This window comes from Saccopteryx leptura, chromosome 2, assembly GCF_036850995.1.
Source record: "Saccopteryx leptura isolate mSacLep1 chromosome 2, mSacLep1_pri_phased_curated, whole genome shotgun sequence".
Lineage (NCBI taxonomy): Eukaryota > Metazoa > Chordata > Mammalia > Chiroptera > Emballonuridae > Saccopteryx > Saccopteryx leptura.
The window spans coordinates 258700148-258724265 of NC_089504.1; the positions used below are offsets into that span (position 1 = coordinate 258700148).

Consider the following 24118-nt stretch of genomic DNA (forward strand, 5'->3'; position numbering starts at 1 on the left):
ACCACATGATAATATCAATAGATGCAGAATAAACATTCGATAAAATCCAGCACCCATTTATGATCAAAACTCTCAGCAAAGTGTGAATACAGGGAACATACCTCAACATGATAAAGGCCATCTATGACAGACCCACAGCCAACATCATATTCAATGGGCAAAAGTTAAAAGCAATCCCCTTAAGATCAGGAACAAGGCAGGGGTGCCCCCTTTCACCACTCTTATTCAACATAGTCCTGGAAATCCTAGCCACAGGATTCAGGAAAGAAGAAGAAATAAAAGGCATCCAAATTGGAAAAGAAGTAAAACTATAGTTATTTGCTGATGATATGATACTGTACATAGAAAACCCTAAAGTTGCAGTAAAAAAACTACTGGGGAAAAAACAAACAAAAAAAAAACTACTGGACCTGAAAAATGAATTCAGCAAGGTGGCAGGATATAAAATTAATACTCAGAAATCAGAGGCATTTTTATACACTAACAATGAACTGTCTGAAAGAGAAATTAAGAAAACAATCCCCTTCACTATTGCAACAACAAAGAAAAAGTAGGAGTAAATTTAACCAAGGAGGTTAAAGACTTATACTCATAAAATTATAAAACATTGATAAAAGAAATCAAGGGAGATATAAACAAATGGAAGCATATACCATGTTCATAGTTAGGAAGAATAAACATCATTAAAATGTCCACATTACCCAAAGAAATTTATAAATTCAATGCAATTCCTATTAAAATACCAATGACATATTTCAAAAATATAGAACAAACATTCCAAAAATTCATATGGAACCAAAAAAGAACACGAATAGCCTCAGCAATCTTAAAAAAGAAGAATAAAGTGGGTGGTATCACACTTCCGGATGTCAAGTTATACTACAAGGCCATTGTACTCAAAACAGCTTGGTACTGGCATAAGAACAGGCATATAGATCAATGGAACAGAACAGAGAATCCAGAAATAAACCCACACCTTTATGGACAACTGATATTTGACAAAGGAGGTCAGAGCATAATGTTAAAAAAAAAGCTGGCAGGCGGGCAGGGCTCTGCTCCCTTCCCCAGCCCACCCTCTTCCCCCCCTATAAGATATATATAGCAGCAACGGAGAAACGAGTCCTGTGTTTGTCTGCAGCCCCTTCCTGCGAATCCATCGTGGAGCAGCAGAGCTTGGTGCAGATTTTGCAAACAGCTTGAGATTACTAAATTAATTAGAATAAAATTAATCAAAACATCCACCACAAAGGAAAATAATAATAATAAAATAAAATAATCAGACTGTTATAAAATGACTGTGACTTTTATTGCATTTTCCTTGAGGTTGTTTAGAAAAGGGAAATGTTTTGCTAATATTCAAATAATTTCTCCCAGCCCAATGCTCTAACCATAAAACCACATTTTAAATGTTTGTTGATGCCTGACCAGGTGGTGGCATAGTGGATAGAGCATCGGACTGGGATGCAGAGGACCCAGGTTCAAGACCCCAAGGTCGCCAGCTTGAGCACAGGCTCATCTGGTTTGAGCAAAAGTTCACCAGTTTGGACCCAAGGTCGCTGGCTTGAGCAAGGGGTTACTCGGTCTGCTGAAGGCCTGCAGTCAAGGCTCATATGAGAAAGCAATCAATGAACAACTAAGGTGTCGCAACGAAAAACTGATGATTGATGCTTCTCATCTCTCTCTGTTCCTGTCTGTCTGTCCCTATCTATCCCTCTCTCTGACTCTGTTAAAAAAAATGTTTGTTGATGGTGAAAATGATTACTATTTTTTCACAGGTATATACACAATAGAGCATTTCTTCTGCCATTATACCTGTTTTTCTTTTTTTAAAAAAAAAGATTTTATTTATTGATTTGAGGGAGAGACAGAGGGGGGTTTGGGGGGAGGAAGGACAGGAAGCATGAACTCATACTTGCTTCTGGGATATGCCTCGATCAGCCAAGCCCAGAGTTCTGAAACGTGACCTCAGCATTCCAGATCAACGCTCTCGCCACTGTACCACTACAGGCCCAGCTCTTGTACCTAATTTTTGTAGTAAGCTTTCTTTTGTACAAATAAGTAATGTGTGTTATTTGGAGTTTAAGTATCAATATTCAGAAAACTTAATTTGAACTACAGTAAGAAAAAACATATATCATCATTGGCTTCTCCCCTTTTAGGTGAAAAGGGAGTCCTCAGATGATCATCAAGATTCTGTCACTGAAATCAACAGGTTGCTCTGCAAACTGCTGGTCACAACATCGATGATGACAGACTCCTTGAAGCATGCATCCCACAGTCATACAGAGCAGAAAGTCAAGTACCAGAAACAACGCAGAAAGAAGAAGCCAGAGCATGCCACACATGTTCACTATGCAAAGCAGCACAGTCCAACTTGGAGGCCACACGAAAAGCCTACTGAGTGCCCTAGCTGGTTGGCTCAGTAGTGGAGCATCGGCCTGGCATCCTGCAGCCAGGGCACACAGAAGAAGCGCCCATCAGCTTCTCCACCCCTCCCCTTGCTCAGGCACCGAGGAAGGCTCCATGGCTTCCGCCTCAGGCTGCAGCAGAGCAAGGGCCCCAGATGGGCAGAGCGTCACCCCCTACTGGGCTTGCAAGGTGGAGACTGGTTGCAGTGCATGTGGGAGTCTGTCTCCACCTTCCCTCCTCTCACTAAAATAAAAAAAAGTTAAAAAAAATAAATCTATTGATTGAATTAATATAAAGAAGAAAATGGTTCTTTGTGGCCCAAACTAAAACAGGTGGACATTGGGGAGAGCAGGCCGATGAAACTCCACACCCGTAAGCCCCGAATTGTTTCTTTTCAGAAAAGTTACAGGAAAATCTGTCCTTAGATTGGGTTTCATGAGAACTATGGGTCCTTCTTCAAAAGTAGGTTTTAAATGATATAAAGTCTGGATGTGAATTTCATCCAGACTGAGTATTCACTGTTATTTGTTGCTTTTAATTTACAGATCTAAAATTGAAGGTAGTAACGGAAACACTGCCCCTAGAAAACATTTAGTACAAGTGGATAATTACCTATAAATTAATCCACAAAGTGCAACTCATCTTCTCTTCCCAAATGTGCTTCTTTCCCTCAATTTCCTTATTTCTGTTCATTGTCCAATCCTTTCTCCTTTTACTGGTAAGCAATTTCATTACTGCTCGCAGGTGAATCTTCCTAAATGTCATCTTCATCCTCCTCCTCTTCTACATAAAAATTCCCACTAACTCCCAGTGGCTAGAGAGACGAAATAAAAACCTTAGCCTGGCATTTAAGGCCATAATCTGCCTGTAATAAGAGCAGCATTTTGCAAGTGCTGACCACACACCAAGGATTGCACTAAAGTGCTCTGTACCATCTAATTCTCACAACAACCTCCAAGGTACGAACTATCATTGGTCCCTCTTTCTGGAAAATGAAACTGAGGTATAAAGAATTTAATTAAGTACCTTGTCCAAGGTCACATAGGTTTCAGGTGCAGACACCCATATGTAAACTCAAGCAACCTGATGCAAGAATCCATATATTTTTTTGTTATTCTGCAGCCTACCTGGGCAAACTATGACTTGCCATTCCAGCAATCTGTCACTGTCTCTACACATGCCACTTTCACTCCCAGCTCAAAGATTCAGCTCATGCCCTTGACCTTCTATGGCATTTTCATATTCCACACATTCTCCAAGTCCCAGCTCAACTCCAACATGCTGTGACTTCATGCCCTCCATCCACTTCACAGCATGAATGACCTGCTCTGCTGAGTCTAACCCTCCATCGTAGTCTTTCTGATATTGTCACTTACAGTAGGATGTGCCTACAGTTCATCATCCCCCACCTAACAAATATCCTGAGAGAAGGACAACCAATTTTACCTAAAACCATGCTCGGTGAGCATTTAAAAAATGATTACTAAAGATATGATTGTAAATTACCTCACAAAACAATTGCCATGAACTTCACAGTTACTACTAATTTTCAACCAGCATTTGTACACATGCAAACCTCTAAGCCAGGGGTCGGGAACCTTTTTGGCTGAGAGAGCCATGAACACTACATATTTTAAAATGTAATTCCATGAGAGCCATACAATGACCCGTGTAAGTTACGCATTATCCAATAAAAATTTGGTATTGTCCCGGAGGACAGCTGTGATTGGCTCCAGTCACCCGCAACCATGAACATGAGCAGTTAGGAAATGAATGGATTGTAATACATGAGAATGTTTTATATTTTTAACATTTTTTTAATTAAAGATTTGTCTGCAAGCCAGATGCAGCCATCAAAAGAGCCACATTTGGCTCGCGAGCCATAGGTTCCCGACCCCTGCTCTAAGCCGTGTTCCACAGGGCTGTGGAAATGATATTATTAGGCTTAAGTTGGCCCCTTTAACTCCACAGCCCTGTAAAACCCAAATTCCCCACATCCAACTTCTTACCGGGCTCAAAATAGAACATTCTCATCCCCACTGTAAAGTTGTAGTTAATCGGCTTGCTATTCATTCTGTCCTAATGACTCCTTGGCCTTCACTTTGAAATGTAGCAAAAAGTTTACCTTTGCAGGAATGTCAGGGAAAGTTTGCACTGGGGAGGGACCTAACCCTTAGGGGAGTTTAAATTGCAATAGTTATTTGTGAAAGTCTAGCCACAGAATCAGGCACCAGCTATTCCTGGGAGGTTCCTGACTTCTTGGCTATCTTCAGAATTTACCAAGGACACCAAGCCTGCACTACATCAAAAAATAACCTGTGTGGCCCTGGCCGGTTGGCTCAGTGGTAGAGCATCGGCCTGGCATGCAGGAGTACCAGGTTCGATTCCCGGCCAGGGCACACAGGAGAAGTGCCCATCTGCTTCTCCACCCCTCCCCCTCTCCTTCCTCTCTGTCTCTCTCTTCCCCTCCCGCAGCCAAGGCTCCATTGGAGCAAAGTTGGCCCGGGCGCTGAGGATGGCTCTGTGGCCTCTGCCTCAAGTGCTAGAATGGCTCTGGTTGCAACAGAGCAACACCCCAAATGGGCAGAGCATCGCCCCCTGGTGGGCGTGCCGGGTGGATCCTGGTCGGGCACATGTGGGAGTCTGTCTGACTGCCTCCCCGTTTCCAACTTCAGAAGAATAGACACACACACACAAAAAAAAGAACCTGTGTTTCTGCAGGCAAATTCCCCACCTCCTGCTCATTGTCAAGTCAGTGACCAAGGCCACAAACCCCGATATACAAATGTGAGAATGTCCAGGTGCAGGCAAACGCATGCCAGCAAAAGCCTGAACCCCTGTATCTAATTCCCTCTCCCACAGCTCGGGGCTGACACCTTTTTGCTGGTCTCAGCCTGCTTGCACCCAAGCACTTTTAAAATAAAACTTTCCTTTTGGAACATACTAGCCTAGTGTTTTCAGTTCGTTACACTGTGTCTGCCTTTCAAATGACAAGTGAAAAATCTTAGTACAACTGAAAACAGTACCTGGTTTTTTTACCTTTTATGGAAACATAACACACACACACACTCACACACACACACACACACACACACACACACACACACACACACACACAGAGGAAAGTGCCCAGATGAGACAGTCAGTTTGCTGAGCCTCCTGCATGACCCACCTGCCCAGTCCAGGAACTGAACGCACTCCATCTGGGAGTACCGAGCAGCAACCTCTCGGGCTCTCTCTTCCCGGAAGTTCAAAGCTTCTATATCAACATCCAATTCCACCAGCACTTTCAAAGTTTCCAGACGACCCCAGGCTGCAGCACAGTGTAAGAGCGTATAACCTGACAAACAGAATGGAGACCATTGGGCCAGACGGACTACACTCTTCAAGTCTCATCAGTGCAATAATACTATTGCACATTTACTGCTTACCAACCTACTGTGTGCCATGGACTGTGAGGTAACTATCTTATTTAAACCTCATTACACTCTATGAAGAAAATGCAATTATTAGCTCCATTTTTCAGATGAAGAAACAGACACACAAAATAATTAGGTGACTTTCCCAAATTTGCTTTCACACAGCAAACAGTGAAGTCTGTGTTCTTAACTACTATGCTATTCTGTATCAACATGCATGCACACACATACTTTCTTATTTATGTGTACATGCATAATACATGCATATAGAACTATAGCAGGCACATACAATGTACCCAAGGTTTTTTTCCTTTGTATTTTTCTGAAGTTAGAAGTGGGGAGGCAGTCAGACTCCTGTAAGTGCCCGACTGGGACCCACACGGCATGTCCACCAAGGGGCGATGCTCCACCCATCTGGGGCACCGCTTGCAGCCGCCAGACCCATTCTAGCACCTGAGGTGGAGGCCATAGAGCCGTCCGTCCTCAGCGCCCAGACCAACTTTGCTCCAATGGAGCCCTGGCTGCAGGAGGAAAAGAGATAGAGAGAAAGGAAAGTGGGAAAGGTGGAGAAGCAAATGGGTGCTTCTCCTGTGTGCCCTGGCGGGGAATCAAACCCAGGACTTCCACAAGCCAGGTCTATGCTCTACCGCTGAGCCAGCCAGCCAGGGTAATGTACCCAACTTTAAAGATAGTACACTCATCTTTAGGTAGTCACAAGTAATTTTGATGAGAGGAAAAGAAACACAAAATACCTCTGGCAGTTTTTTCATTCAGATTCACCCCGTATTTTGCCAAAGCTCTAATCACATGACTTTGCCCAGCCATGCAAGCTGCATATAGAAGATTTCTTCCAACAAGGTCTTCTTCCAAGAGGAGCGCCATGGCCTCCTCAGGATGAGGGTTCTCCAGATCCTCAAAAATTTTCTGCAGCCCTTCTACATCCCCTGTGAGAGCAGGCGGTAGGAGGGGATTAATGGGGCCTGTTTCCTCCGGCTCCTCTTCCTCCTCCTCCTCCTCTTCTTCTCTTTCAACAACTTCTTCTTCTTCTTGCTGTGAGAAAAATAGTGATTTTTCTGAACTCCCTGATTCGGGGGGGCCTTCAGATTCCATTAACTCCAAAAATGCCTGAGACCAAAAAAAAGTAATAGAAATCTACTCAGACAAATCAGTATTTATTTATTCATCTGGCAGTCCACTGACAATAAAATACTTAACTGGTTGAAAATAATCATTTAAAAAAATTTTATCCATTCAATTAACAGAGTTTATTGTGCACCTACCATAGGCCAATTCAGCCAACACATTGCCTGAATATATATTAAAATGCTGAATTTGTGAAAGAAATAGTAAATTCACTAGGAACGGGTGAAGAAAAACAGCAATGTGGGCTAGGTTCATTGGAAAAAGATTGAAAAAGAACGTGAGACAGACTCACGTACCTGAACATGGGCCCATGCTGGGGAGAAGTGGAAAATACAGTTGGGTCATTGGAGCCAGATTATTAAGACCTTAAGAAATTGGACACTGACAGAATTTAGTCACTCAATAATGCTTACTGAAAGATTACCAGTACACTAAGTGCTGCGTAGATACTGTGCATTGCAAAGAAGACTCAAATTTATTTCCTGCCATCAATAGTTTTCTTTTTCAAGGGAGAAAAGGTGGCGTATGCAAAATAAGTGTAATAACAGGTGACAAATGGTATCATAAGAGATGAAGTGCCTTGGACATACAGAAGGGGCAAGATTAATTCCAGGTAGAATTAAACAAGGAAGTCTTACTAGTGATCATTCTGGCATTACAATTACTGGATTGTGAATGACTCAGAGAAGAGGGGCCTGGTCCTCTCATATGTGTAAGAATGCTTGTAGCATCACTGTTCATACACCAAAATCCTGGGTCAAGTAAAAAAACAATGCCCATTAACAGGAGCATAAGCTGTAACAATTTACATAAGATAGGACATAGCAATTAAAATTAATAAACTATAGTGATAAACCCTGTAGTAGACAGTAGAACATGGCTCCCGAAGCCCCTTATCCTGCACCCTGATAGTCACACCTTTGTGCAAGTCTCTCTTCATGAACACAGGCTAGACATAGCGACTTTCTCCCAATGTGATAGCATGTCACTTACATAATTCTCTGACAACAGACTGTGACTTTTGTCTTGTTGGTACCCTCCCCCTAGCTTTTCTCATATTCTGTGATGGAGAGGGCCACATTTCAAAAACAGAGGGCAGTCTCTGGCCAACAGCCAGTAAGGAACCAAGGCCCTCAGTCCCACAGCCCACGAGGAGCTTAAAGTCACCAACAACCGCTGAGTGCACTTGGAAGTAGATGTGCCCAAGTTGGACCCAGAGATAAACGTGACCCCACACAACACCTGGACTGTAGCCTATGAGAGACCCTGAAGGAAAAGATTCAGCTAAGTGGTGCTCTGACTACTACTGCCCCAGAGAAACTAGGCGATAATGAGTGTGTGCTCTTTTAAGCTACCAAGTTAGGGAGTAATTTGTTAGACACCAATAAATAACTGATGCACACAATATGAATGAATCTTAGAAATGTAATATTAACAAAAAACGTCAATCCAAAAGATTGTTAATATCAGGATATACTTTTGTGAAGTTCAAAGCCATTAAAATTAAAATAGACTTTTTAGGAATACAATAAATTCAATAACAGTTTTTAGAAGAAGCAGAAGAAAAGCAAGATTGAACACGATTCAGGACAGTGCTCCCAGGGGTGGGTTAGAACGATGCAGGAAATGGGATAAAGGAATCATATATTTAGTAAAGAATATGGCATTTAAGCTAGACCATAAAGAATGGGCAAAAATTGGTCATTCAGAAGGAAGAGAAATTTAGTTAGAATAAAATCTCTTTTTACCACAACCCTACATTAATCTCTACCTTCACTAAATGTGTATAATACTTGTAAGTAACTGAAGTTAGGCATCTTTTGATTGCAAATAACAGAAAAATTGTAAGATTGTCTTTTTAAAGTAGATTATTTTCTCACATGACAAGAAATTTAAAGGTAAAGATGATTCAGTAGCTCCAAAATACAGATCCAAGCTCTTGCTATCCTTGTATTCCATCATAGTGTGGAAGACTTTCATTATCATGACAATTGCCTCATGGTGACAAGATGGTTGTCATAATTCCTGGAATTGTGTCTACATTCGTGGTAGGAAAAAAGGAGACTCTCCTAGAGGATACTAGTGGCGTCTACCCCTTTTAAAAATAAAGCAAAACAAAATCTTTCTTATCAAATCCCAGCAAAGTTCCAATTCTATCTCAAAAGCCAGATTGTGCCTCTATACTCAAGAGAAGCAAAGAACAAACAAACAAAAAGAATAACAATAGCCCTGGCCGGTTGGCTCAGCGGTAGAGCGTCAGCCTAGCGTGCGGAGGACCCGGGTTCGATTCGGCCAGGGCACACAGGAGAAGCGCCCATTTGCTTCTCCACCCCTCAGCCGCGCTTTCCTCTGTCTCTCTCTTCCCCTCCCGCAGCCAAGGCTCCATTGGAGCAAAGATGGCCCGGGCGCTGGGGATCGCTCTGTGGCCTCTGCCTCAGGCGCTAGAGTGGCTCTGGTCGCAACATGGCGACGCCCAGGATGGGCAGAGCGTCGCCCCATGGTGGGCGTGCCGGGTGGATCCCGGTCAGGCGCATGCGGGAGTCTGTCTGACTCTCTCCCTGTTTCCAGCTTCAGAAAAATGAAGAAAAAAAAAAAAGAATAACAAGACGACGAAGAAGAACAAACACCAAAGTGTTTCTCAATTTTCCTGCCTCTATAATGAAACCAAGCAAGGTGTGTGGAGTTGGGCATGCAAGTTGAGGTTGCAGCAGAGGAATAACCTTTTAAGAGCCTTTTAAGCCAAAAGAATTTTTAAAAATGTAGTCCCTTGTAGAACTGTGCACCTGAAATCTGTGTGATTTTGTTAACCAGTGCCACGCCAATAAATTCAATAAATGGGGGTGGAATGTAGTGCCTTGAAGATTTTAAGTCCCGGCTCTAGGAGACGGTCCATAAAGGCGGCCCTGGGCACCCCAGGGTTAATTAAACAAAGGGGAGGCCTGAGGAAGTGGTAGCCCGGGCTACTCAAAGGTCCGGTTTAGGGCTGAGCACGCAGGTCAAAATTGCAAGGTGCGAGAACTTGGGAGGCACCCAAGTTCACCTTTCGGCCTGAATTCCGCAGGGACCTCCCAGGATCCCCCCAGGCGTGGGTCGGCGAGATGGGCTGCTACGGAAAGCTCGGGGCAGAGGCAAAGAAAGCCCCCGCTTGACCAGTTGCTGGCCGAGCATCCTGGCTGGCTGATGTCCATTCTCCCCGGCCCTAGGTGCCCGCACTCACCGCTCTCCACTCCCGGGATCCCGGGTTTCCACGGTTACCATGGCTACGAGGCACCCGGCTTAGGGCTGTGCTCGTAGCTCAAAATTGCAAGGCGCGAGAACGAGAGAAGAGGAAGAGGGGTGATTAAAATAGAAATAATTAACATCGCAGTGTTCGGAAGGTGAGGTGCGGGTTGTTTTCTTGTTTTGTAAGTTTTCTGTAATACGGTCTATAGTTGTTTTACAATTTAAAAATAAAAATTTTAAAATAAGGAGTGCATATTGGTGGCCGGCCTATTGTACTCTTATCTTTTGGTCTATTACATGGAAGAATTCTCCAGAAATATGAGGATGCATTCTAAAAATTACGAAAGATTGTAATTATAACGGTCAGCTTAATTTTCTAGTGTACAGGAGATATTTCTCTTATGGTTTATGGTCACTGTCACCACCAATTAGCGTTTCCTGAGACTCTCACAAGTGCTATGGCCAGAGTGGAAGGAACTTGGAAAATCTCTCTTGATTCAGCAAGTTAAGACCCAAAACAAAGGACTTTGAAAAAGAGGGTGGGGCGGCAGTGGGACAAGGATATAAAAAAAACAGCAGAGAAGAGCCAAGCTCACCCAGAAATTTTATCAATGTTCAGAGTAAGACGGGGAAAGTTTTGTATTGAAGAAATACATTAATTTCTTGACGTTTACGGCAAGAAAATCATTGAGGAGGAGAAAATATATTACAGGAGATCAAAACATTTGAGCTAAAGACTGAGTAGCCTGATTTTCAAACAAACATTTCGTCTAAAACCCAAGCAAAATATTACTATCGTACATCTGAATTTCTAGAATACAAGAATAAATTTGAATTTTTAAAAACTGTGATTATTAATTTTTCTTATTCAAATAAGTTGGAGTAATCAAAACTATCAAGTTTGACATTACAGCATCAACAAAAGGTTGCTCCTATAACCTAAGGCCAACAGGAGTCCCCAGTCTGGATGTCCTAAAAGGAGAAATTTGATTCAGGTCAACAGTTTACAAACCTGGGAAACCTAACCTCTTGGAGGGAGACATAGCCTCCTGTGGAAAGGTCAGGCTACTTTATAGAGAAAGTTCAGACTCTGGTTCCTGATTGGTCCATTTTAATGCAAATAGAGAATTAAAATGGCACAATCTATTTTATGACCGAGTAGTATTCCATTGTGTAAATGTACCATAGCTTTTTTTTTTTTTTTTTTTTTTTTTTTTTCATTTTTTTCTGAAGCTGGAAACAGGGAGAGACAGTCAGACAGACTCCCGCATGCGCCCGACCGGGATCCACCCGGCACGCCCACCATGGGGCGACGCTCTGCCCACCAGGGGGCGATGCTCTGCCCATCCTGGGCGTCGCCATGTTGCGACCAGAGCCACTCGAGCACCTGAGGCAGCGGCCACAGAGCCATCCCCAGTGCCCGGGCCATCTTTGCTCCAATGGAGCCTTGGCTGCGGGAGGGGAAGAGAGAGACAGAGAGGAAGGCGCGGCGGAGGGGTGGAGAAGCAAATGGGCGCTTCTCCTGTGTGCCCTGGCCGGGAATCGAACCCGGGTCCTCCGCACGCTAGGCCATAGCTTTTTTTTTTTAATCCACTCATCTACTTATAGGCACTTGGGCTGTTTCCAAGTCTTGGCTATTGTAAATAATGCTGACATGAACATAGGGGTGCATATATTCTTTCAAATTAGTGTTTCAGGTTTCTTTGGATGTATTCCCAGAAGTGGAATTGCTGGGTCATAAGGCAGTTCCGTTTTTAACTTTTTGAGGTAACCTTATTCCATCCTTTTGCTATTATAGAGTCCTGCAGTGAATAATCTCATGCATAACTCTTTTTTTTTTTTTTTTGCAAGTGTATCTTGGGATAGTGTGATTACTGAATTCAGAGGGTAAAAGCAAATATAATTTGCCAAATCCATCTCCATGGAAGTTTTATCATTTTGCACATACACCAGCCATGAATGAGAACACCTCCACAGTCATGTCAACAAAGCAAGTTTTCCAACTTGGGATTTTTGCCTACCTGATCTTAATAGAGCTATAATTGGCATTTATCTTATTATGAATAAGGCTGAAAACATTTTCAACTGTTTAAAGGCTGTTTTTCTATAAACTCCTTGTTCATATATTTTGCTTTATCTATATTTGTTATTTTCTCCATTTTTTTTTTTTTTTTTTTACAGAGGCAGAGATAGACAGGGACAGACAGACAGGAACGGAGAGAGATGAGAAGCATCAATCATCAGTTTCTCGTTGCGCGTTGCAACTTCTTAGTTGTTCATTGATTGCTTTCTCACATGTGCCTTGACCGTGGGCCTTCAGCAGACCGAGTAACCCCTTGCTGGAGCCAGCGACCTTGGGTCCAAGCTGGTGAGCTCTTTGCTCAAGCCAGATGAGCCCGTGCTCAAGCTGGCGACCTCGGGGTCTCGAACCTGGGTCCTTCCGCATCCCAGTCCGACGCTCTATCCACTGCGCCACCACCTGGTCAGGCTATTTTCTCCATTTTTAAAAATTTTTTTATTTATTCATTTTAGAGAGGAGAGGGAGAGACAGAGAGAGAGAGAGAGACAGAGAGAGAGAGAGAGAGAGAGAGAGAGAAGTAGGGGAGGAGCTGGAAGCATCAACTCCCATATGTGCCTTGACCAGGCAAGCCCAGGTTTTGAACCGGCGACCTCAGCATTTCCAGGTCGACGCTTTATCCACTGTGCCACCACAGATCAGGCATATTTTCTCCATTTTTAAGAGCTATGTATATATTATATTATGAATTCTTTGTACCCTTTGTGATACAAATTGCAATTTTTACCTAATAGTGATATTTTCATTTCATTTATAATATTTTTTCCATAGAAAAAAAATTTCCCCTTTTCTAGGGAGAGACAGAGAGACAGACAGACAGGAAAGGGGAAAAGCATCAAATCTTTGTTGCAGCACTTTAGTTGTTCATTGACTGCTTTCTAGTATGTGCCTTGACTAGTGGGCTCTCAGAGCCAGTGACCCTTTGCTCAAGCCAGCGACCTTGGGCTCAAGCCAGTGACCTTTTGGCTAAAACCAGCAACCATGGGGTCACATCTATGATCTCACACTCAAGCAGATGGTGAGCCCATGCTCAAGCCAGATGAGCTTCTGCTCAAGCCTAGTGAGCCCACACTGAAGCTGGTGACCTCAGGTCCCAGGCTGGGACCTCAGCATCCCAGGCTGATACTCTATCCACTGTACAACCACCTGGTGAGGCCAGAAAAAATGTTTATGCCGTCAAATTCAGCAATCTTTTGTGTCTAGATTTTGAGTCATAATTGGGAAAGTGTTTCCTTTTCTCTATTTGTCTCTACTTAATAAAGAAATTCATCCCAAGATTTCCATCCATATTCTACTATTTCTGTTTTCAGTATTTGCATTTAGACTTCTGATACATTTGGTTGTTGTGGGATATGAAGACCCAACACCTCCATCCCAACAGTGACAATTCTAAAGGTCCATCAGCTTCATGATTTCCCATAGAGTGTTAAGACTGTCGTGGAGAGCAACTCCTCATATGGAATGGATCCAATTCTATCTTTTTCCATATTTATATCAGCACTGTTTATGCAACAGTCCCTATTTTCCCCACTGATTTGAGACATCACATCTATCATACACTAAATTTCCATATGTTCTTTTTTATTTTTTATTTTATTTATTTATTTTACAGAGACAGAGAGAGAGTCAGAGAGAGGGATAGATAGGGACAGACAGACAGGAATGGAGAGAGATGAGAAGCATCAATTATCAGTTTTTCGTTGCAACACCTTAGTTGTTCATTGATTGCTTTCTCATATGTGCCTTGACCATGGGCCTTCAGCAGACCGAGTAACAGACCGCCTGGTCAGTCTCCATATGTTCTTAGGTCTTTTTCTTATCCTCATTATAATTAACTTCTCAAAATAATTTTATTAAAAAGAATATTAGTTTCCTTTCACATAAAGGAAGCTAATGCTTAAGAAATCTGACCAAGCCTGACCAGGAGGTGGCGCAATGGATAGAGCGTCGGACTGGGATGCGGAGGACCCAGGTTTGAGACTCCGAGGTCACCAGCTTGGCGGGCTCATCTGGTTTGAGCAAAAAAAAGCTCACCAGCTTGGACCCAAGGTCGCTGGTTCGAGCAAGCGGTTACTCGGTCTGCTGAAGGCCCCCGGTCAAGGCATATATGAGAAAGCAATCAATGAACAACTAAGGTGTCACAACGAAAAACTGATGATTGATGCTTCTCATCTCTCTCCATTCCTGTCTGTCTGTCCCTATCTATCCCTCTCTCTGACTCTCTATCTCTGTTAAAAAAAAAAAAAAAAAAAAAAAAGAAAGAAAGAAAGAAAAAGAAAGAAAGAAAAAGAAATCTGACCAAGATCACTAAGCTAGTCAAGATCACTGGACTAGAATTTGAAACTATGGGTGTCAGAACCTAAAGGTCATGCCTTCCCCACTACAAGCCTCAGAACCAAGTGGACAAGACTCTGTAAATCCCACGTGAAGGACAGCTACAGAAAATCTGCTTAAGTTCATGCTTAGCCTAGGACAGTTAGTTATTAGGAAACCGCAGCAGTCTTTCAGGGATATTACTAAATTGTCTGCCCTACCCTATCACTTGTTTTCTAAATACTGTATATGGTTAAAACTTGGTTGGTTGCCTTGTGATGTGGGAAAAGCGGGCCAAGGTCGAATTGAAAGGACCCCCCACCCCCTATACTGAAGTAGGTTGACAGAAGTGTTCAGTTAAACGTCTGGTAACAACGTGCAAGGGCAAGCTGACATCGCCTTAGAATCGTGCGTAAAACTGGTGTCTTGAAAGCTGAAGTGTGGGAAAGTCCGCATGCTAGGGTCTATTACTATCCGGCTATGTGTACTCAGCACTTTTTGCACACGGTATGGGCCTAACAGCTATACTATATGTCGACCCCAGGTATGCATGCGTCCGTCAATCACTCAATCCACAATTAGGTACAAGACTGTGACAACAGGACACGCACCCGCTACAAATACATCAAAATTCCTAGCTTTCCGTGACTACTCCCACCTTCCTGCTGCCTTCTGCTGGGGAAAACGAGGACGAAAAGAGGCGGCTTCAGTACTCAAACACCGCCAGTTCAGCAGTGAACTCGCCAAGTGGTCACACTCGGGACACAAGAACCAGACGCCGAGACAGTCCGCGCCCCGAGTTTCCTGAAGCCCCGGCAACAAGAGCGGCCACTTCCGGAGCCGCCCCGGAACCTCCGGGCAGGATAAGCGGGTTCCGGGGAAACTATTTAGGACCGGGACTACTTCCTGCCGCTGAGCCCGGGCGACCGACCGAGAGGAAATAGCTGGAGGAGCGGCATTGGCTTGCGGTAGCGGCAGTCGAGTAGGAGGTGGCGGGCGGAGGAGGCAGGGAGGCTGCGGCAGAGGAAGAGTATCAGAGCCGGTGAGTTAGGTGCCTTGGAGCAGCGAGAGTGGAGAGCGCCCCGGGCTCGCTTTGCAGATCTATGCTCCGGAGTTGCCGGCCGGGTCGCCTGGTGGGGCGAGGGCCGTGTTTCGCCCGCCGCCTGGCAGTCGCCGCCGAGGAGGGGCTGTCGGCCTCGGGGCTGGGCGACGCGGGGCATCAGGCTGCGCGCTGGGTGCCGACAGCCTTTCCCCGGAGCCAGGGGAGGCGCTGGGCTGCCCGAGACAGCCGCCCCGGACAGGATTTGGGGTTTGGAAGAAGCGTTCCATCTAGCGCTGGGGACCGAGTGAGGTCTTCCCGAGTGGGTGGGGACATTGCACGCGGGCTGAGGGGAGAGCGGGGAAAGAGGTTAATCGGGAGCCCTAGTTTCTCTGTACACGTCAGGCTGCCCGGGCTGTCGGAAGCAGGGTGGTTCTTATAGGCAAAATGCCTGCTCTGCTTCTGTCACCTGTGGACAAGTTAACTGCGCTCAGATCTGTTGTCAGACCAGCACGTCCATCCACTGTTCGAGCTATCATGTTAAGGGCCGCTGTGGGCGTCTGGTGAATGCTCTGTAGGTATAGGTGACGGTGAGGCCCGAGGTAAGTGTCTCCAAGCACTTTTTGAAGAGAGAGCACTAACCTAGCCAGCAGGACTTTCCCTCGCCTTTGCTTAAAAACATTGTAGCGTTCAGGGTAAGGACAGTCCTCGTAAAGGTATTAGGTAAAGGTTATGATTGTGCATCTTGCAAAAGGCCCGTGAGATAATAGGACATACTATTGTTTATCACCGAACGGAATGATTATGTGGAGATTGTTAATGGAAGATCAGCAATAGTTTTTTTTATTAAGTTACTGCTTTTCTGTTGTCTTAGGTTCGGCTTTAGAGTGTGGTGAAGGGTACTTTTCATGGTGCATGGAAGGAAAGCCAATGCGCAGGTAGGCATTTAGGAAGAAAGCCTTCGGTTTCACTGATTGAAATCTAGCACATAATCATTAAGGGCTTCACTAAATTAAAAAAGAAAAGGTTTATAAATCTTACCAAATTTTGCTTGGAACTAATGATTCTTGTTAAAAAATAAAGATATCAGGAATTAGTAGCTTTATAAATATAGTAATATATAAAACTTAAATTTCTAAAGAGTGATATGAATATTATGTAGTTAATAATATTCCATTTTGTTTGGCAATATTTTATGATAATCATTAAGTATACTATCATATGTGAGTTTATTATAGTCTTCAATTCTCTGTAGAATGTGGAGGGTTCTGTTGCCATAAAAGTATAATGATTATTTATAATACACTGCCCTGAATGTCTGGTTATAGTTTTAGTTATTTCATTGATGTTCAGTAATACATTTATTTGTTCTGTTCATTAAAATAGCTGCATTACAGGGAAGACCGAGGAGTAAAAATATTGGACATAATAACGTCCATAGGAAATTAGAGCAGTGTACAGGAAAATATAGAAAATTATAGGTCCTCCAAAACCCAAAATTTAGTAATGGTTTTTCTCAATCTGTTCTAACAAACAGGACTACAGTCTTTAGTGAAACAAAATTAACCCAGTTCAATTTCTTCATTTTTTTAACTCATTTTACATTAATTGAACTATATTTAATCATTTGTTATTTAACATCAAAGATAACTGTGGCTGACCTTTTTAGAAAAATAAACAGTTTATGATGGGCATATGACTTACAACTTAAAACCAGGAGCAAGAACCAGAATATATATCTTTTTCCAAATCTGTTACTGATTTTTCTTTTTAATTGACCTTGAGCTGTTCACCTCAGTTTACGTCTCTGTATCTGACCAGGATATTGTGAAGTACTGAATGCTTACATATGCTTTGAGATCTCCAGATGAAAAGATGTTACGGATATAACAAATACTGTTAGCTTATTTATATGTTACTCTATAGTAGCAATAATATTTGACTGAAAGTACATGAAATTAATAATATATATATAAATACTTTGTCACTTCAGCTGGTTTCAGAAACTACTGATTGCTTCTCACCCTCAGTTGCCATAAATGTTATATGTTATGTAATTGCTAAAATAAGAGCTTATTATTCTTTAAAAAGAGAAGACACAGCGTGGGATTGTTTTTATCAGTACTTTCCATATAAAATTTTCATTTACTTACATCTTTTTTTCTGCTTATTTATATAATACTGCCATTTCTTCAAAATCACTTTGAGAACTTTTGGTGCCCTGAAGTTACAGCTCTTTCTTCATCATCATCACTTGGCCAGAGCCTGTCCTCTGCACTGCTCTCTGGTTTTACTTTTACCCAGCGCCTCCATTAGGTGATGATCACACTTCTAAAGGGTATTTGCTTATTGGGCTGCCATCCTTGCCCCTGCAAACAGAAGGCAGTTTCTGGAAAGTAAAGTTGAGTTCATATTCAGTTGCTATTGGAGAAGCTTTGAATGAGAAGTAACTCCATTGAGATTATTTGGGTACATATTCATTTTCCCTACAAGAGTGTGACCACTTTGGGTCTCACATGTCTTCTGTATCCTGTATCCCTGTAACCTAATGATCACTGAATAACTTTGAATGACTGAACTGTATCTGCAGACATTTCCCCTGGGGGCAGGGACTATGAACAAGAAAAGACTGGAAATAATTATAGTTGTAAAAGGTAATGCATAATTATAAGGTTTTGTGAAATGGATTGATAATTTATTAGGAAAGCTTTATTGCATTTATTTAACTAGCTATTTTGTGTATATGATACATAATTTTAAAAGATAAAATAGGATATTCAATGAAAAGCAAGTCTAATGCTGACCCTAGCTCTCAGTTTTCCTCTTCAGAGGCAACCTCTAAATCAGTTTTTTTTGTTGTTGTTGTTTTTTAATTTTTTCAAAGTTAAAAGTGGGGAGGCAGTCAGAAAGACTCCTGCATGCGCCCCACTGGGATCCATCCGTCATGCCCACCAGGCGGCGATGCTCTGCCCATCTGGGATGATGCTCCACTGCAACTGGAACCATTCTAGTGCCTGAGGCCGAGGCCATTGAGCCGTCCTCAGCAACCTGGCCAACTTTGCTCCAGTGGAGCCTTGGCTGCAGAAGAGGAAGAGAGAGACAGAGAGGAAGGAGAGGGGGAAGGGTAGAGAAGCAGATGGGCGCTTCTCCTGTGTGCCTTGGCCAGGAATTGAACCTGAGACTTCCACACTCTGGGTCTACACTCCACCACTGAGCCAACTGGTCAGGGCCTGTAAACAGTTTCTTTTTTTTTTTTTTTTTTTTTTTTTACAGAGACAGAGTCAGAGAGAGGGATAGACAGGGACAGACAGACAGGAACGGAGAGATGAGAAGCATCAATCATTAGTTTTTCATTGCGCATTGCAACACCTTAGTTGTTCATTGATTGCTTTCTCATATGTGCCTTGACCGCGGGCCTTCAGCAGACCAAGTAACCCCTTGCTCTAGCCAGAGACCTTGAGTCCAAGCTGCTCAGCTTTTGCTCAAACCAGATGAGCCCGTGCTCAAGCTGGCGACCTCGGGGTCTCGAACCTGGGTCCTTGGCATGCCAGTCCAACGCTTTACCACTGCGCCACTGCCTGGTCAGGCTGTAAACAGTTTCTTAAAGCATTCTTTCACAGAAGTACTACATAAGCAAGCATATATAGACTATCTCCCTTTTTTAAAAACACTAGTGTCACCATATCATGCATATTCTTCTGTATCTTTCTTTTTTCACTTAACAAATTATCTTGTACTTAGTGACAAATACATACAAACCTATCTTATTCCTTTCAATAGTTACATAGTATTCCATTTTCTGTAGGCACCATAATTAACCAGTCCTTTTGAGGGACATTTAAGTTATTTTAGATGTTCTGCAGTTACAACAAGTTTTGCAATGAATATCCAAATGCGAAAGTACAGAATAAATTCTTAGATGTAAAACTGCCCAGCTGACCAGGCGGTGGCGCAATGGATAGAGTATCGGACTGGGATGCGAAAGGACCCAGGTTCGAGACCCCGAGGTCACCAGCTTGAGCACAGGCTCATCTGGCTTGAGCAAAAAAAAGCTCACCAGCTTGGACCCACGGTTGCTGGCTCAAGCAAAGGGTTACTCGGTCTGCTGCCCACGGTCAAGGCATATATGAGAAAGCAATCAATGAACAACTAAGGTCTCGCAACGAAAAACTGATGATTCATGCTTCTCTCTCCGTTCCTGTCTATCCCTGTCTATCACTCTCTCTGACTCTCTCTGTTCCTGTAAAAAAAAAATTTTTTAATTAAAAATAAAATAAAACTGCCTAAAAAGTATGTGCATTTAAAATTTTTGGTAGACCTGGTTGGATAGCTTAGTTGTTTAGAACATCAGCCTGATGTGAAGGTGGTTAATGGGTTCAATCATCAGTCAGGGCACACACATATGAGAATCAAACAGTAAATGCCTAAAGAAGTGGAACAACAAATCAATGTTTCTCTTTCTCTCCCTTCCTCTCTCTAAAATCAATAAATCAAATATTTTTTAAAAATAAATTAGCCCTAGCTGGCTAGCTCAGCGGCAGAGCGTTGACCTGGCATGTAGAAGTCCCAGATTCAATTCCCAGCCAGGGCACACAGGAGAAGCGCCCATCTGCTTTTCCACCCTTCCCTCTCTCCTTTCTCTCTATCTCTCTCTTCCCCTCCTGCAGCCGAGGCTCCATTGGAGCAGAGTTGGCCCGGGCACTGAGGATGACTCCATGGCCTCTGCCTCAGGCGCTAGAATGGCTCCAGTGGCAACAGAGCAATGCCCCAGATGGGCAGAGCATCGCCCCCTGGTGGGCATGCCGGGTAGATCCTGGTCTGGCACCTGCAGGAGTCTTTCTGTCTGCCTCCCTGCTTCTCACTTCAGAAAAGTACAAAAAGAAGAAGAAGAAGAAGAAAAAGTAAATAAAATTCTGGTAGATATTGACTATTTCCCCTCTTTAGAGATTATACCAAGCTACAGTGTCACCAACAATGTGCCTGTTTTCCAGGATATTATTTTTAATCATTTATTTCATTTAGAGACACTAAAACATTTTGCACTGTAATTCTTCCATCTGTCCTTGAATATATAAATGGAAATTGAGCCTGATTTTATTGGAAATTAGTTTATTCTCTCACCAGGCATTTATATAGTACCTGGTTTATACCTATATACTGCATATATGCAGATGAAGTGATGGAAAGCTATGTAAAAAGACACTAATATAACATGAACGGGATTCAGTAGAGATTAAACACAGAGAAAGGAACCTCTGCTCTGGCAATGAGAATTTCACAGACATGGTGATTTCTGAGCTCGATTTTCTAGAAAGGATAAAAATTTGCTTTAAAGTAAAATGTGCTTTAAATAATAAGAATTTAAAGAAGAGAAAGAATAAAAGACACCATAAAAAAAGAAGGAACAGCTGTGCAAAAAAATAAAAAAGACACCAAGACCTGGAGTGAATGACATGTGTGGAACGGTAAGTATATCTGGAGTGTAGAGTATGTGGTGTAGGAGTAGGGGGAGGAAGAGGAAAAATCCTGCAAAATGAGGCTGCAGCTTTATTTAAGAGCCAGCAGACACTGTTATGCGCATCAGATTCATTCTTTGGGCTGATATTTAGGAAGCAAGGGCAAGAGCTAGAAAGAAGGCAGAAATGATTGCAAAGAATCTTATTTGAAGGAGTTGTAGTTTAGATGAAAGCCAAGGACCTAAAATAAATCTATCAGTGGCAATTGAAAAATGGATGGAATTAAGAGTAGTTTAATAGTAAGGTGACCAATCGTCCTCCTTTAGGGAAGACAGTCCTTTTGTAAGTTCCGTCCTCCTTTTTGATAATAGAAGACTAATCTGTAAATGTCCTTATTCGATCGATGCAGAGTAGATCCATTGCGTGTGATGTGACGTATTTATATCTAAATGAGTACTTTTTCTTACAATTATTAAAAAATAGGCATGTAAGCATAATTACAATATAAAATATTACAAATTTTTATGCATTTATCATATTACAGTGTATTATTGTTGCAATGAATAAAATGTTCCTTTCATTTACGATATTGTTTTCAGTTTATTTTTGTCCTTTTTATTGTAAAAAAGTTGGTCACCTTATTAATAGTGAAATCAGAAGGATTTGGTGGTACAGAGAGGGAAAGGTACCAAAATAAATTCAGCTAGGACAACCAGGCACTGCCAGGATGAGATGATAGATATGGGAAGAGGAACAGGTTTCAGGAAGCCACAGTATCTAGGAAATAGCCAGGTGGGGCTAGCCAGCATGTTATTAGAATATGGGTCTGGGGCAGGAGAGCAGTTTGGAGACTTAAAAAAGGAAATTGTGAGTCATCAGTGCACACACAGAAGGTTCTTGAAGTTGTAGGCATGACTGAGGGTAGAACAGAAAGGGAGGATGCCAAAGACAGAACCCTAGGGAGTACCAGAGGTATCTAAGGTGCAGTCTAAGACAAAAAACATGTGAAGATTCTAAAATGGGTAAGACGCTTTAGCTTCTTGTTTTATATCGTATCTAGAGTTTGATCAGTAATTTTTACTCACAGTGAAGATCAGATGAGCTTCTCCTTGAGTTCAGCTTCAGAAGACAGAAATATCCCATTCAGATCTCATATCTTCAGAATTTCCTCTACTAGTCAGTCTAAAATGTATGCTTAAAAATAGTAGCTAAGGCCCTGGCCGGTTGGCTCAGTGGTAGAGCGTCGGCCTGGCGTGCGGGGGACCCGGGTTCGATTCCCGGCCAGGGCACATAGGAGAAGCGCCCATCTGCTTCTCCACCGCCCCCCTCCTTCCTCTCTGTCTCTCTCTTCCCCTCCCGCAGCCAAGGCTCCATTGGAGCAAAGATGGCCCGGGCGCTGGGGATGGCTCCTTGGCCTCTGCCCCAGGCACTAGAGTGGCTCTGGTCGCGGCAGAGCGATGCCCCGGAGAGGCAGAGCATCACCCCCTGGTGGGCAGAGCTCCACCCCTGGTGGGCATGCCGGGTGGATCATGGTCGGGCGCATGCGGGAGTCTGTCTGACTGTCTCTCTCCGTTTCCAGCTTCAGAAAATTAAAAAAAAAAAAATAGTAGCTAAGAGATACTGCTTGATCTGGCTGTTCCTTAACACCTTCCCCCCCCCCCCCCCATGCATTCTCCCCTCTACCGCAGACACAGGAAATGAAATTACACTTGTATCTTAGCCTTTGCACTTGGGGTGACTGTGTAACAGCTGCCAATGAGATGCCAGCAGAGTTCCTGAGGGACACCCTAGGAAGGCTTCTGCTCTCCTGACATAAAGGGAGACCAGCGGGCTTGCATGGTCTTTTGCGTGCGTACTTCATCTGGTCTTGATTGCTGGGCCAAGGCACCCAGTGCTGACCCTTCTTTATCCAAGAAGCACTGAAAATGTTATGAGGCTGAAGTATTCATGACCTATTTTCAGATTAAGAGCTGGCTTTCTGGTGAATTAGGTATGGGATGTAGTGCCTAGTGCCGTGATGGCGAACCTTTTTATAAAAACTGCCCATTTTGCAGTGCTGGTCAACCTGGTCGGGAGGGTTTTTATAGAAAGGTTCACCATCACGGACCTAGTGTGTGCCCTTCCAACAAGGAGAACTGACACTTAAATGATAACAGATGTTATTTCTATTTCAAGGATTTGTATACTCAGACTCTAGCTCTATCTATTCAAGTGTGTTTAGGACTTTAAATGAGGGTCAAATCGGCTGAATCTCTCTTCTAAGCACAGACTCTTAATTTCCAAATCAAAACAGAAGTTCTGAAAAGTATAAAAGGAGCCCTGGCTGGTTGTCTTACTGGTAGAACGTCACCCGAGTTTGATTCCCAGTCAGGGCACACAGGAGAAGTGCCCATCTGCTTCTCCACCCCACCCCTCTCACTTCCCGTCCTGCAGCCATGGCTAATTGGAGCCAGTTGGCCCCAGGTGCTGAGGATGGCTCTGGCCTCTGCCTTAGGCGCTAAGAAGGGCTCAGTTGCTGAGCAATGGAGCAAAGCCCCAAATGGGCAGAGCATCGTCTGGTAGTGGGCCTGCCGGGTGGATCCTAGTCGAGCACTTACAGGAGCCTGTCTCTCTGCCTCCCCTCTTTTCACTGAATAAAAAATAAAGTATAAAAGGAGAGATGTCCATTTAGACAGGGAACACAATCATAAACTAAGGAAAGATTCTGCTGGTCTTTGAACTAAGATAAAATGGATTATAAATGCTTTTGAAGCAGAGACTATGTTTCCTAAACTTTTTATCATGCTTGATTTTAAATTTTCTTAGCCACTTATAGAAAATGACTCTTCCCTCAGTGAGAAATATTAATTTGGGAGTATAAGATCTGAGGAATGTGTGACATGATAGTTCTGAAATCTGAAGTTGACTCACATATTTTGGGTGAATGGAAATGTTATTTACTTAGGGAGGTACCAAAGTTATAATATTCCTTTGGTAAACATGAAGAATATTTAAGATGTTTGATTTGTTCTTTGGTTTATTCCTTCTGTATGCATATGAT

General features: G+C 43.0%; 2 protein-coding genes across 5 annotated transcripts in view; one reads left to right on the forward strand and one right to left on the reverse strand.

Moving 5' to 3' along the window:
• ANKRD45 (ankyrin repeat domain 45) overlaps nt 1-15369 on the reverse strand; it is a 35763-nt gene extending 20394 nt beyond the window's left edge. The window contains exons 1-3 of one of the 3 annotated variants that reach the window (XM_066371540.1): nt 15242-15369; nt 6581-6953; nt 5582-5749 (exon numbers count right to left, since the gene is read on the reverse strand). In XM_066371540.1, the coding sequence (XP_066227637.1) occupies nt 5582-5749; nt 6581-6938 (526 nt within the window). In that variant the 5' untranslated portion in view covers nt 6939-6953; nt 15242-15369. Of the gene's footprint in view, nt 1-5581; nt 5750-6580; nt 6954-10188; nt 10207-15194 lie in introns of those variants that run through there. The other 2 variants (XM_066371542.1, XM_066371543.1) reach the window with 2 other exon arrangements.
• Nucleotides 15370-15501: 132 nt separating this feature from the next.
• The window catches only part of KLHL20 (kelch like family member 20), a 33880-nt gene continuing 25263 nt past the window's right edge, over nt 15502-24118 (forward strand). The window contains exons 1-2 of one of the 2 annotated variants that reach the window (XM_066371531.1): nt 15502-15625; nt 16497-16560. In XM_066371531.1, the coding sequence (XP_066227628.1) occupies nt 16538-16560 (23 nt within the window). In that variant the 5' untranslated portion in view covers nt 15502-15625; nt 16497-16537. The remainder of the gene's footprint in view (nt 15626-16496; nt 16561-24118) is intronic. The other variant, XM_066371532.1, reaches the window with a different exon arrangement.